Source organism: Oncorhynchus tshawytscha, linkage group LG29 (genome assembly GCF_018296145.1).
Source record: "Oncorhynchus tshawytscha isolate Ot180627B linkage group LG29, Otsh_v2.0, whole genome shotgun sequence".
NCBI classification, from domain to species: Eukaryota; Metazoa; Chordata; class Actinopteri; order Salmoniformes; family Salmonidae; genus Oncorhynchus; species Oncorhynchus tshawytscha.
In genome coordinates, this window is record NC_056457.1 from 36,412,868 (window position 1) to 36,428,506 (window position 15,639).

Sequence of the window (15,639 nt, forward strand, 5' to 3'; positions counted from 1 at the left end):
GTTAGCCTTATCTGTTTCTTTAGCCAGTTTCTCATCATATAGTCTCTGTTGCCTGATGACCGCAGTAAAACCCACCTCCCTTCCCAAACCTCTATCTGACCTGAATTACGAGATTATGTGGCTCTCTCATCGCGTATTTTCCTCTTCACTTTGTCCAGCTGCGCAAATTTAATGCAGATGTTTGTGATTAAGTTGAAGCAAGCTCTCTCTGCCAGGAAGGTGATACAACATAACATCTCTCTCCAAATGATGTTTTTGTTTTCAGGTGAAAGGGAGGGGACTCAGTCAGCACACCTTCGGACCGGCGTACTTCCTTTATCTACCGCTGTGATATATAAAAACCCGGCGCGCAGAACGGCAGCCGAAGTCCTCGTATAGTTTCACTAGTGTAGGCTACTGCTTGAACTGAGCATCATCCTCTCTCTCTCTCTATCCCTCCTGTCTACTATTCTAACTGGAAGGTTGGAAGAGTGTCGCCTGGCAACGCAGGTACAAGATACGGCTGAAAAGGAGAAGGTAGGACCGCTCCAAGTTTCCAGGGAATTTATTTCTTCTGTTGACACCGATATTTCTCTACTGAATGCATCTTTGACATTTTGACTATTTGAAATGTCACCTTATCTTAGGTTACATACTTGCGTGGGATATATATGTATTTTTAAATAACACTGATGTTATTCAATTTTACGCATGGAACATTTTAAATCTTGGCCCATTCTAGTTGGCATACCGTAAAAATATACTTATCTAAATGTCTCGCATTTTTATTGCTTTCATTTCAGATTAAATCCAGACTTCACATACAGTATTTGAGAAATCTGAAAAAGAAGAAAACATGAATGCTCCGCACTTTTCCATAGACTTGGTGCTGCTGTGCATATCTTGCGGAGCAAGTGTATTGGCAGCCAACTCTCCCACCGTGTCCTCGACGCTGCCAGCCACCAATTTCACCGACCTTGGCTCAGCGTTCAGCTATGGAGAAGCAGACAGCAAGAATATTATTCTGACCAGGAAGAAGCGTTATATTTCACAAAACGACATGCTTGTCATTCTCGATTATCACAATAAAGTAAGAGGGAAAGTTTTCCCTCCGGCGTCCAATATGGAGTACATGGTAAGTGATTTATCTTCCAACTTTATCAATCCATTGCTCATTGATTTAATGACGAATGACCATTCTGTTTTCCTGACTTCCTTGCCTTCACTTGCTCTTGTGATTGTGTGATTGTGATATTGACGTGTATGTATTGATAATTCCCCTATTGGTAACATCAGTGGTAAGCGTTATGATAAACTATCATTTACACGTTGGTGTAACAGTATACCTTTAGACCGCGCACCACCGCTAACTAAGCTAGCGTTTCACATCCGTTACATTGGCCTAATGGACTAGTTGCTCCAACCATTGAATGATAACTGTGTGTTGCTTAGTAATGAAATAAGCTGTCAGTCATGGTGACTGGTGACTCTAATTTGATGCTTGATGTGAGTGCAATTGTTCAACAATGACACCCTATTTCCTATGCAGTGCACTACTATAGCACCCTATTCCCTATGCAGTGCACTACTATAGCACCCTATTCCCTATTTAGTGCACTACTATAGCACCCTATTCCCTATGCAGTGCACTACTATAGCACCCTATTCCCTATGCAGTGCACTACTATAGCACCCTATTCCCTATATAGTGCACTACTATAGCACCCTATTCCCTATATAGTGCACTACTATAGCACCCTATTCCCTATATAGTGCACTACTATGGCACCCTATTCCCTATTTAGTGCACTACTATAGCACCCTATTCCCTATACAGTGCACTACTATAGCACCCTATTCCCTATGCAGTGCACTACTATAGCACCCTATTCCCTATTTAGTGCACTACTATAGCACCCTATTCCCTATTTAGTGCACTACTATAGCACCCTATTCCCTATATAGTGCACTACTATAGCACCCTATTCCCTATTTAGTGCACTACTATAGCACCCTATTCTCTATGCAGTGCACTACTATAGCACCCTATTCCCTATGCAGTGCACTACTATAGCACCCTATTCCCTATTTAGTGCACTACTATAGCACCCTATTCCCTATATAGTGCACTACTATAGCACCCTATTTCCTATATAGTGCACTACTATAGCACCCTATTCCCTATATAGTGCACTACTATAGCACCCTATTCCCTATACAGTGAACTACTATAGCACCCTATTCCCTATGCAGTGCACTACTATAGCACCCTATTCCCTATTTAGTGCACTACTATAGCACCCTATTCCCTATTTAGTGCACTACTATAGCACCCTATTCCCTATTTAGTGCACTACTATAGTACCCTATTCCCTATTTAGTGCACTACTATAGCACCCTATTCCTATTTAGTGCACTACTATAGCACCCTATTCCCTATATAGTGCACTACTATAGCACCCTATTTCCTATATAGTGCACTACTATAGCACCCTATTCCCTACATAGTGCACTACTATAGCACCCTATTCCCTATGCAGTGCACTACTATAGCACCCTATTCTTATGCAGTGCACTACTATAGCACCCTATTCCCTATGCAGTGCACTACTATAGCACCCTATTCCCTATATAGTGCACTACTATAGCACCCTATTTCCTATATAGTGCACTACTATAGCACCCTATTCCCTATATAGTGCACTACTATAGCACCCTATTTCCTATATAGTGCACTACTATAGCACCCTATTCCCTATGCAGTGCACTACTATAGCACCCTATTCCTTATGCAGTGCACTACTATAGCACCCTATTTCCTATATAGTGCACTACTATAGCACCCTATTTCCTATATAGTGCACTACTATAGCACCCCATCCCCTATGCAGTGCACTACTTTTGACCAGGGCCCATTGTATTTCATTTAGGACAGAACCTTGGTCCACGTGAACCCATTAGTCTAGTCTTTCTGAGGTACTACTAGCGTCTATAAGTGAAGAGCACTTGAGCTCTCTACATTTCCCCCTCCGGGCTCTACCAGCAGGGCTCTAGGTGGTCCTGAACCCTGAAATGTGGTCAACAGCTGGGCCAGAAGAGACATTTGTCACTGAACATCCTGCTCTGAACTACACTGCGACCACACGGAACCCTATTCCCTATATAGTGCACTACTTTTGACCAAAGTCATAGGGTGCCCTAATCAAAAGTTGTGCACTATATAGGAAATAGGGTGCTATAGTAGTGCACTATATAGGGAATAGGGTGCTATTTGGTATCCAAGTGTCCATGTAGTGATGTAATGGGTTTGGCTGGAGAAGTTAATGAATTAATGATGAATGGGTAGAAACACACGATAGCTGGTAGCTGATAGCTGATAGCTGATAGCTGGTAGCTGATAGCTGGTAGCTGATAACTGGTAGCTGATAGCTGATAGCTGGTAGCTGGTAGCTGATAGCTGGTAGCTGATAGCTGGTAGCAGCTGATAGCTGATAGCTGATAACTGGTAGCTGATAGCTGATAGCTGGTAGCTGATAGCTGGTAGCTGATAGCTGGTAGCTGATAGCTGATAGCTGATAACTGGTAGCTGATAGCTGATAGCTGGTAGCTGATAGCTGGTTGTATTTCATGGACAATGTCCAGTTTGGAAGATAGGATTATGTCTTTAAAGTGGATTATGGTGGTTATGAGAATTGGAGGTTAATTTTTGTATTCTAGATACAGTGAAGAGTGCATTGTTCCCAAAAGAGGCTACTGTAAAAAAGACTCTAGCTACGATAATAAACCAACTATTGGCAGTGCCAGTTGCATAGGAACGATGATGGAATCACTGAGCGGAAGTCTCTTTCCATTCTCTAATACAACATTCTGAATTGGAACCACATGAGAGAGTAGCCTGCAACGATCTAGGAGGTTGTCTCTCGTCCCAAACCCTGATCCAATTCTTCTTTGGCTCTGTGTTCCGTTCCAGCGGTACTGTAGAATAAATGAAGATACCACGTTGCATTGTTGCGTCATAACTCAGGGAACATGGTTGCGTTGGAGTACTGGGAACGCAGCAGAACAGTCTCGCGTAACTGAAATATCGTAAAGAGACCAATGCAGAGCTGGAAGAGTAATTCTTTTTTTTTTTTTTAAAGAAAGCCAAACAGACGGTTTAGTTTTCTTAGAGACCTTTGTGAAAACAGAAAGGAAAACAAGGTTACACTGCTGGTCATGCTCACAGATGATTCATTACAACGTTCCATAAGGTAAACCATTTCTCAGGGCCTTAAAACATGTCAATCTACTGTATAACAACTGTTTGTAGGGGGACATAGATTATAGACAACCTTTAGTAGGGGAACATGGATTATAGACAACCTTTAGTAGGGGGACATAGATTATAGACAACCTTTAGTAGGGGGACATAGATTATAGACAACCTTTAGTAGGGGGACATGGATTATAGACAACCTTTAGTAGGGGGACATAGATTATAGACAACCTTTAGTAGGGGGACATAGATTATAGACAACCTTTAGTAGGGGAACATGGATTATAGACAACCTTTAGTAGGGGGACATAGATTATAGACAACCTTTAGTAGGGGAACATGGATTATAGACAACCTTTAGTAGGGGGACATAGATTATAGACAACCTTTAGTAGGGGAACATGGATTATAGACAACCTTTAGTAGGGGGACATAGATTATAGACAACCTTTAGTAGGGGACATGGATTATAGACAACCTTTAGTAGGGGACATAGATTATAGACAACCTTTAGTAGGGGAACATGGATTATAGACAACCTTTAGTAGAGGAACATGGATTATAGACAACCTTTAGTAGGGGGACATAGATTATAGACAACCTTTAGTAGGGGGACATAGATTATAGACAACCTTTAGTAGGGGAACATGGATTATAGACAACCTTTAGTAGGGGGACATGGATTATAGACAACCTTTAGTAGGGGAACATGGATTATAGACAACCTTTAGTAGGGGGACATAGATTATAGACATGCGTTACTATGGGAACATTGTTTATAGGCAATATTTATTGTGTGAACATGGATTAGACTCACGTTTTAGCGTGGTAACATGGATTATATACACATCTATTGTATTGGAACATGGATTATAGATAAGATTTAGTAGGGGAACATGGATTATAGATAAGATTTAGTAGGGGAACATGGATTATAGATAAGATTTAGTAGGGGAACATGGATTATAGATAAGATTTAGTAGGGGAACATGGATTATAGATAAGATTTAGTAGGGGAACATGGATTATAGATAAGATTTAGTAGGGGAACATGGATTATAGATAAGATTTAGTAGGGGAACATGGATTATAGATAAGATTTAGTAGGGGAACATGGATTATAGATAAGATTTAGTAGGGGAACATGGATTATAGATAAGATTTAGTAGGGGAACATGGATTATAGATAAGATTTAGTAGGGGAACATGGATTATAGACAAACTACATTGCAGTCCATGTTATTCACTTTTCTACATTTTCTTATGTTCTCTGCGTGTGTTTGTGTGTGTGTTTGTATGTGTGTGTGTATGTGTGTATGTGTATGTTTCTACTTGTGGGTGTATGTATGTGTGTGTGTGTGTGTGTGTGTGTGTGTGTGTGTGTGTGTGTGTGTGTGTGTGTGTGTGTGTGTGTGTGTGTGTGTTGTGTGTGTGTGTGTGTGTGTGTGTGTGTGTGTGTGTGTTTCTACGTGTGTGTAGACGTGGGACGAGACCCTGTCTAAATCAGCTGAGGACTGGGCCCATGCGTGTCTGTGGGAGCACGGACCTCGACACCTCCTCAGGTTCCTGGGCCAGAACCTCTCTGTCAGGACCGGACGGTGAGTCACCTCTAACCTCTGACCCTTCACTGTTGACCCTAGGTGCTGACCCCAACTCAGTTTGGTGTATCACCCTCTAAAGGTTAAGGTTCAGGATGTCGGAGGGGAGGCTGAACGGATCCTGGATCTCGTGACCCTGTATGTGTGCCAGATGGTGCCGTATTACCTATTCAGTGCATTACTGTTGACCACAGCTCTATGGGGGATACATCTAATCAAATGTTATTGGTCACAAACACATGGTTAGCAGATGTTATTGCGAGTGTAGCGAAATGCTTGTGCTTCTAGTTCCGACAGTGCAGTAATATTTAACAAGTAATCTAACCTAACGATTTCACAACAACTAACTTATACACACAAGTGTAAAGGAATGAATAAGAATATATACATGTAAATATATGAATGAGCGATGGCCGAACGGCTTAGGCAAGATGCAGTAGATGGTATTGAGTACAGTATATACATATGAGATAAATAATGTAGGGTCTGTAAACATTATATAAAGTGGCATTGTTTAAAGAAGCTAGTGATATATTTATTACATAATTTTTTTCATTATTAAAGTGGCTGGAGTTGAGTCAGTGTCAGTGTCAGTGTGTTGGCAGCAGCCACTCAATGTTAGTGATGGCTGTTTAACAGTCTGATGGCCTCTAGATAGAAGCTGTTTAACAGTCTGATGGCCTCTAGATAGAAGCTGTTCAACAGTCTGATGGTGATAGAAGCTGTTTAACAGTCTGATGGCCTCTAGATAGAAGCTGTTTTTCAGTCTCTCGGTCCCAGCTTTGATGCACCTGTACTGACCTCGCCTTCTGGATGATAGCAGGGTGAACACGCAGTGGCTCGGGTGGTTGATGTCCTTGATGATTATTTTGGCCTTCTTGTGACATCGGGTGGTGTAGGTGTCCTGGAGGGCAGGTAGTTTGCCCCCGGTGATGCGTTGTGCAGGGCGGTTGAGGGCGGTGCAGTTGCCATACCAGGCGGTGATACAGCAGGACAGGATGCTCTCGATTGTGCATCTGTAGAGGTTTGTGAGTGCTTTTGGTGACAAGCCGAATTTCTTCAGCCTCCTGAGGTTGAAGAGGCGCTGCTGCGCCTTCTTCACCACGCTGTCTGTGTGGGTGGACCAATTCAGTTTGTCCGTGATGTGTACGCCGAGGAACTTAAAACTTTCCACCTTCTCCACTACTGTCCCGTTGATGTGGCTAGGGGGCTACTCCCTCTGCTGTTTTCTGAAGGCCACGATCATCTCCTTTGTTTTGTTGACATTGAGTGTGAGGTTATTTTCCTGACACCACACTCCCAGGGCCCTCACCTCCTCCCTGTAGGCCGTCTCGTCGTTGTTGGTAATCAAGCCTACCACTGTAGTGTCATCTGAAAACTTGATGATTGAGTTGGGGGCGTGCGTGGCCACGCAGTCGTGGGTGAACAGGGAGTACAGGAGAGGGCTGAGAACGCACCCTTGTGGGGACCCAGTGTTGAGGATCAGTGGGGTGGAGATGTTGTTACCTACCCTCACCACCTGTCTCTGTCCTCAGTACTAATCTGTCTGTCTCTGTCCTCAGTACTAATCTGTCTGTCCTCAGTACTAATCTGTCTGTCTCTGTCCTCAGTACTAATCTGTCTGTCCTCAGTACTAATCTGTCTGTCCCTGTCCTCTGTACTGATCTGTCTGTCCTCAGTCAGGCAGTCCAGGACCCAGTTGCACTGGGCGGAGTCGAGACCCAGGGTCAGAGCTGTAGTTAATGAACAGCATTCTTACATAGCTATTCCTCTTGTCCAGATGGGTTAGGGAAGTGTGCAGTGGGATTGCGATTGCGTCGTCTGTTGACCTATTGGGGCGGTAAGCAAATTGGAGTGGGTCTAGGGTGTCAGGTAGGGTGGAGGTGATATGGTCCTTGACTAGTCTCTCAAAGCATTTCATGATGACAGAAGTGAGTGCTATGTGGCGGAAGTCATTTAGCTCAGTTACCTTAACTTTCTTGGGAACAGGAACAATGGTGGCCCTCTTGAAGCATGTGGGAAGAGCAGACTGGGATAAGGATTGATTAAATATGTCTGTAAACACACCAGCCAGCTGGTCTGCACATGCTCTGAGGACGCGGCTGGGGATGCCGTCTGGGCCTGCAGCCTTGTGAGGGTTAACACTTTTAAATGTTTTCCTTACGTTGGTTTTGGTAGCAGGCCGTGTCGGTGGCACTGTATTGTCCTCAAAGCGAGCGAAGAAGGTGTTTAGTCTGTCTGGGAGCAAGACACCGGGGTCCGCGACGGGGCTGGTTTTCCTTATGTAGTCCGTGATTGACTGTAGACCCTGCCACATACCTCTTGTGTCTGAGCCGTGGAATTGCGACTCTACTTTGTCTCTATACTGACGCTTAGCTTGTTTGATAGCCTTGCGGAGGGAATAGTTACACTGTTTGTATTCGGTCATGTTTCCAGTCACCTTGTCCTGATTAAAAGCAGTGGTTTGCGCTTTCAGTTTCACGCGAATGCTGCCATCAATCCACGGTTTCTGGTTGGGGAAGGTTTTAATAGACGCTGTGGGTACGACATCACCGATGCACTTGCTAATAAACTCGCTCACCGAATCAGCGTATTCATCAATGTTGTTGTTTGACGCTATGCGGAACATATCCCAATCCACGTGATCGAAGCAATCTTGAAGCGTGGAATCCGATTGGTCGGACCCGCGTTGAACAGACCTGAGCACGGGCGTTTCCTGTTTTAGTTTCTGTCTATAGGCTGGAAGGAACAAAATGGAGTCATGGTCAGATTTTCCGAAAGGAGGGAGGGCTTTGTATGCGTCGATGAAGTCTGAATAACAATGATCCAGAATTTTGCCAGCCTGGGTCGCGCATTCGATATGCTGATTAAATTTAGGGAGCCTTGTTACAATAAATGCAGCCTCAGGTTATCAGGATATGTGGTTTCCATTTTACATTGAGTCAAATGAAGTTCTTTCAGGGCCGTCGATGTGTCTGCTTGTGGGGGAAAATACACGACTGTGATTATGATCGAAGAGAATTCTCTTGGTAGATAATGGGGTCTGCATTTGATTGTAAGGAATTCTAGGTCAGGTGAACAAAAGGACTTGAGTTGCTGTAAGTTGTTATGATCACACCACGTCTCTGTGTCTCTCCTCAGTACTAATCTGTCTGTCTCTGTCCTCAGTACTAATCTGTCTGTCTCTATCCTCAGTACTAATCTGTCTGTCTCTGTCCTCAGTACTAATCTGTCTGTCTCTGTCCTCAGTACTAATCTGTCTGTCTCTGTCCTCAGTACTAATCTGTCTGTCTCTGTCCTCAGTACTAATCTGTCTGTCTCTATCCTCAGTACTAATCTGTCTGTGTCTGTCCTCAGTACTAATCTGTCTGTCTCTATCCTCAGTACTAATCTGTCTGTCTCTATCCTCAGTACTAATCTGTCTGTCTGTCCTCAGTACTAATCTGTCTGTCTCTGTCCTCAGTACTAATCTGTCTGTGTCTGTCCTCAGTCCTAATCTGTTTCTCTCTGTCCTCAGTACTAATCTGTCTGTCTCTATCCTCAGTACTAATCTGTCTCTCTCTGTCCTCAGTACTAATCTGTCTGACCCTGTCCTCAGTACTAATCTGTCTGTCCTCAGTACCAATCTGTCTGTCTCTGTCCTCAGCTACCGCTCTATTCTCCAGTTAGTGAAGCCCTGGCATGATGAAGTGAAGGACTATGTGTTCCCTTACCCCCGGGACTGCAACCCCAGGTGCCCCCTTAAATGCTACGGACCCATGTGTACACATTATACACAGGTAGGAAGACAGTCAAGGAAAAGTCATAATGTTGTATGGGCAGAATAAATTAACTTAAGAATCACATGCTTGACTTGAAGTGTAAATCTCCCATTGACATCAATGCTTGATTGGAAAAGTTGAATTTGAACCTGTCATTTCGATGATAGTGGTATGGAAGATCTTTGGATAATTGATGATCCCTACTGTCTCTCTACTTTACAGATGGTTTGGGCCACAACAAACAAAGTCGGCTGTGCTATACACACCTGTCACAATATGAACGTGTGGGGGAACGTATGGAAAAGGACAACATTCTTAGTGTGTAACTATTCATCTAAGTAAGTAGACGGTAATAGAATACACATTTTTTCCTCCAACTTAAACCCCCTTTTGGCATTTCAGGAAGTAGGAATACAGTATATTTAGGAAAAGTCTTTGTTTTTTCACATCAACTTCTATGCTGTTGACCTGTTACTTTTAACAATGGTAAACTGGTAGTTCTGAGCATGCCAATACTCAACCTGCCTGTTTGGCAACCGTACGGTTCATCTCATTCCATTGGAGCTTGAGCTTCAGCACAAAGCTGAATATACATACCAGGTCCCAGGTACATTCCAACTCCTCCAGAACCTCAAAGAAGTCCAGAATCATTTCTCTCTTCCTGTATTCCGTGATCGAAGGCCTTGGGAATTCTGACTGACTTGTGACCTCATAATTACAACCAGCTGACATGTTTCTAAATCACCAACGGCTTCCACACTGAAGAACACATGTGTTGGTGTCTTAGGACATGTGCAGTTGTGTTTTATAAAAGCCAATCAAGAGAAGCATTTTCCTTCCACAGGGACAACTGTGGCCACTATCGATGTAGCTACTCACAGGCTTACTGAAATGAAGAAAATGATGTCACCCAAAATATGTGAACATTTTTACCGTTATCTCTCTGGCTAGCTTCCCTAAATACATTCCCTATAAGATAGTTATATAGTTTCAATGCTATCTTATAGCTGAATCCCAGACCACTCCGTGCCAGTATTAACTCTGTGTCTGTCTTGTGTTTTCCAGAGGGAACTGGATCGGAGAGGCACCCTACAAAGTAGGCGTCCCATGCTCCGCCTGTCCCCCGAGCTACGGAGGCTCCTGTTCCAACAACATGTGCTTCCCCGTCCTCAACACAAACTATCTGCAGTGGTTCAAATAGAGCCAGGAGTCCCTGTCCAGACTAAGGCCTGCGTCCCAAATCACACCCTATTCCCTATTGCCATTTGGTGCTAACACGCTGACCCCCGACCCCAACACAGAGACTTTCCCCACTGAAGGATTTGCACAGCATTCGTGGAAAACACACTTATTTAAGATTAAAGCATACATTTATAATAATGTGTACATAGAATTCATGTTTTTTATTTGACACATTTTCCAGATTTTTTTTTTTTTAATGATTATCATATGATGAATTAGATTGATTGATACAGTCGGATGGTAATTTGTGTTGTGAAGTATGTTTCCTGACAGTGTTACAGTATAATGGGTTTCCCATTGGTCATGTACCCATAGAATGTGGACACGCATGGATGTGCCTCACGATGGGTCAAATGGATACAAGTTATTGACATTTCAACACTACGGTAGCAAGCAAAAATAGTTTTTAAAAGTGATTGTTAAGTAACTTTTACAGTTTTTTTTGGCTTGCTTAGCTAATCATGTTGGCTAACTGTGGAGAGGAATAATTCATTTATGTACCGTTAATTAGGGCTTGATTCAATCTGTACCAATTCTATGGCATAATAGACATATAAAGGCATTTTTTTTAAAACTCGGCAAGTCAGTTAAGAACAAATTCTTATTTTCAATGACGGCCTAGGAAAAGTGGGTTAACTGCCTGTTCAGGGGCAGAACGACAGATTTGTACCTTGTCCACTCGGAGATTTGAACTGGCAACCTTCTGGTTATTAGTCCAACGCTCTAACCACTAGGCTACCCTGCCGCCCCAGAGTGAGTGGAGACCGCGTTCACGGTAAACACTGCATATGTTGGCTCATTCAGAAATTATCTCTACATTTCAATCGCGAAGTAACTCTGAACTTTAGTGATTCCGATTGAATCGACCCCTTAGCCACCGCAAATCTCTCTTAGCTAGCAAACGCAACGCTGTGTCCTAAACTGCACAGTGTCTCCAGCGATGCTTTCTTTTCTGTCTGTTATAGTGGGCTGCGTTTTAACACACCTTGCAATGAATCCCAGCATGTGTCAATGGTGCTGAAGGCATTACACACAATGTGTAGGTTTTGCCTTGTCATGGTCAGAAGAACATGGCCTCAGGTCTCAGACCTCAACTAACATGAAGCACTCAACCACTAGGCTACCAAGCCACATAGCAACTGAAGCTAACCCAACAGCCTATCAAGCCACATAGCAACTACAGCTAACCCAACAGACTACCAAACCACATAGCAACCACAGTTAACCCAACAGCCTACCAAACCACATAGCAACTACAGCTAACCCAACAGCCTACCAAGACACATAGCAACTACAGCTAACCCAACAGCCTACCAAACCACATAGCAACTGAAGCTAACCCAACAGCCTACCAAGCCACATAGCAACTACAGCTAACCCAACAGCCTACCAAGCCACATAGCAACTACAGCTAACCCAACCAGTAGGTTACCAAGCCACATAGCAACTACAGCTAACCCAACCAGTAGGTTACCAAACCACATAGCAACTATAGCTAACCCAATAGACTACCAAACCACATAGCAACTACAGCTAACCCAACAGCCTACCAAACCACATAGCAACTACAGCTAACCCAACAGCCTACCAAACCACATAGCAACCACAGTTAACCCAACAGCCTACCAAACCACATAGCAACTACAGCTAACCCAACAGCCTACCAAACCACATAGCAACTACAGCTAACCCCACCAGTAGGTTACCAAACCACGTAGGTCAGCCAGTAGACTACCAAACCACATAGAAACTACAGCTAACTCAACAGCCTACCAAACCACATAGCAACTACAATTAACCAGTAGGTTACCAAACCACAAAGCTCAGCCAGTAGACTACAAAACCTCATAGCTCAGCCAGTAGACTACCAAACCACATAGCTCAGCCAGTAGACTACCAAACCACATAGCTCAGCCAGTAGACTACCAAACCACATAGCTCACTCAGCCAGTAGACTACCAAACCACATAGCTCAGCCAGTAGACTACCAAACCACATAGCTCAGCCAGTAGACTACCAAACCACATAGCTCAGCCAGTAGACTACCAAACCACATAGCTCAGCCAGTAGACTACCAAACCACATAGCTCAGCCAGTAGACTACCAAACCACATAGCTCAGCCAGTAGACTACCAAACCACATAGCTCACTCAGCCAGTAGACTACCAAACCACATAGCTCAGCCAGTAGACTACCAAACCACATAGCTCAGCCAGTAGACTACCAAACCACATAGCTCAGCCAGTAGACTACCAAACCACATAGCTCAGCCAGTAGACTACCAAACCACATAGCTCACTCAGCCAGTAGACTACCAAACCACATAGCTCAGCCAGTAGACTACCAAACCACATAGCTCACTCAGCCAGTAGACTACCAAACCACATAGCTCAGCCAGTAGACTACCAAACCACCTAGCTCAGCCAGTAGACTACCAAACCACATAGCTCAGCCAGTAGACTACCAAACCACATAGCTCAGCCAGTAGACTACCAAACCACATAGCTCAGCCAGTAGACTACCAAACCACATAGCTCAGCCAGTAGACTACCAAACCACATAGCTCAGCCAGTAGACTACCAAACCACATAGCTCACTCAGCCAGTAGACTACCAAACCACATAGCTCAGCCAGTAGACTACCAAACCACATAGCTCAGCCAGTAGACTACCAAACCACATAGCTCACTCAGCCAGTAGACTACCAAACCACATAGCTCAGCCAGTAGACTACCAAACCACATAGCTCAGCCAGTAGACTACCAAACCACATAGCTCAGCCAGTAGACTACCAAACCACATAGCTCAGCCAGTAGACTACCAAACCACATAGCTCAGCCAGTAGACTACCAAACCACATAGCTCAGCCAGTAGACTACCAAACCACATAGCTCAGCCAGTAGACTACCAAACCACCTAGCTCAGCCAGTAGACTACCAAACCACATTACAATTGCAGCAAATGCATTTCCATCCATATCCTGAAGCTAATTGACAAAAGTTGTGTTTCCCACAGGGAGGTCTGTACTTACTGTACTGGAGAGAGTCCACCACAGAATGGCCTGTATATGTGATGAGCTCTATTGGGAATGATTGGCCTCCTGTTTCTGTGGATGACACAAGGGCAGGTGTAACACTTGACCAACATGACATTGATGTGACATTCAGTTCTGGTTGATGTAGGACAGATTCAGTACTGGTTGCTATAGGACAGGTTAGGTACTGGAAGCTGTAGGACAGGTTCAGTACTGGTTGCTATAGGACAGGTTAGGTACTGGTTGCTAGAGGACAGGTTAGGTACTGGAAGATGAAGCACAGGTTCAGTACTGGTTGCTATAGGACAGGTTAGGTACTGGAAGCTGTAGGACAGGTTCAGTACTGGTTGCTAGAGGACAGGTTAGGTACTGGAAGCTGTAGGACAGGTTCAGTACTGGTTGCTATAGGACAGGTTAGGTACTGGAAGCTGTAGGACAGGTTCAGTACTGGTTGCTATAGGACAGGTTAGGTACTGGAAGCTGTAGGACAGGTTCAGTACTGGTTGCTATAGGACAGGTTAGGTACTGGAAGCTGTAGGACAGGTTCAGTACTGGTTGCTATAGGACAGGTTAGGTACTGGAAGCTGTAGGACAGGTTCAGTACTGGTTGCTATAGGACAGGTTAGGTACTGGAAGCTGTAGGACAGGTTCAGTGCTGGTTGCTAGAGGACAGGTAAAATACTGTTTGTGTTGCTTGTTGTTTGTCTGTTAACATGACTCTGAGCATACAGAAGGATCAGTGGAAAGTGTATACCATGGGACAGATACACGGTATTGCATTGAAAGGATCCAGGTATGTCCTTACAGCATGTGTTTTGGTCGATGGCTTTGATTCTGTTGTATAATGTTCACTGAACTGTTTTCTGTTCTTAGATGGAAAACCACTCCATAGAACCTCATACCCAGAAAATCAATATCCTCATACTACATTCATACTGTTGCTAAGTCATATTCCAGAAATATTTAATTAAAGGATGTTTTTTTTATTTTTTATTGTTTTGTAAAATAAACTTTATATAAATGTGGAATTCTTTCCAATTGCATACTGGTTTTGATTGAGGTAACACATTCAGATAACATTAAAAAATACCTTGTATTGTTTCCTCTAATTTAGTATGATCTGTATGGTAATTTAGTATGATCTGTATGGTAATTTAGTATGATCTGTATGGTAATTTAGTATGGACTGTATGGTAATTTAGTATGATCTGTATGGTAATTTAGTATGATCTGTATGGTAATTTAGTATGGACTGTATGGTAATTTAGTATGATCTGTATGGTAATTTAGTATGATCTGTATGGTAATTTAGTATGGTCTGTATGGTAATTTAGTATGATCTGTATGGTAATTTAGTATGGTCTGTATGGTAATTTAGTATGGTCTGTATGGTAATTTAGTATGGTCTGTATGGTAATTTAGTATGGTCTGTATGGTAATGTAATGTGGTCTGTATGGTAATTTAGTGTGGTCTGTATGGTAATTTAGTATGGTCTGTATGGCAATTTAGTATGGTCTGTATGGTAATTTAGTATGGTCTGTACGGTAATTTAGTATGGTCTGTATGGTAATTTAGTGTGGTCTGTATGGTAATTTAGTGTGGTCTGTATGGTAATTTAGTGTGGTCTGTATGGTAATTTAGTGTGGTCTGTATGGTCATTTAGTATGGTCTGTATGGTAATTTAGTGTGGTCTGTATGGTAATTTAGTATGGTCTGTATGGTAATTTAGTATGGTCTGTATGGTAATTTAGTATGGTCTGTATGGTAATT

General features: G+C 43.2%; 1 protein-coding gene across 2 annotated transcripts; it reads left to right on the forward strand.

Annotated features, from left to right (window-relative positions):
- The first annotated feature begins 294 nt into the window (after positions 1 to 294).
- On the forward strand, positions 295 to 14,901 carry LOC112225678 (peptidase inhibitor 15-A). 2 transcript variants are annotated; one of them, XR_006080299.1, is made up of 7 exons: positions 295 to 516; positions 783 to 1,114; positions 5,714 to 5,832; positions 9,479 to 9,611; positions 9,816 to 9,931; positions 10,659 to 14,047; positions 14,230 to 14,901. XR_006080299.1 is itself a non-coding variant. In XM_042308733.1 (6 exons), exons 2-6 carry the CDS (start codon positions 836 to 838, stop codon positions 10,792 to 10,794), a joined length of 783 nt encoding a protein of 260 aa, XP_042164667.1. In that variant the 5' UTR covers positions 295 to 516; positions 783 to 835; the 3' UTR covers positions 10,795 to 14,901. The 2 variants fall into 2 exon arrangements, 1 of the variants encoding a protein (XP_042164667.1); XM_042308733.1 differs by having other exon boundaries at positions 10,659 to 14,901.
- Positions 14,902 to 15,639: the final 738 nt, after the last annotated feature.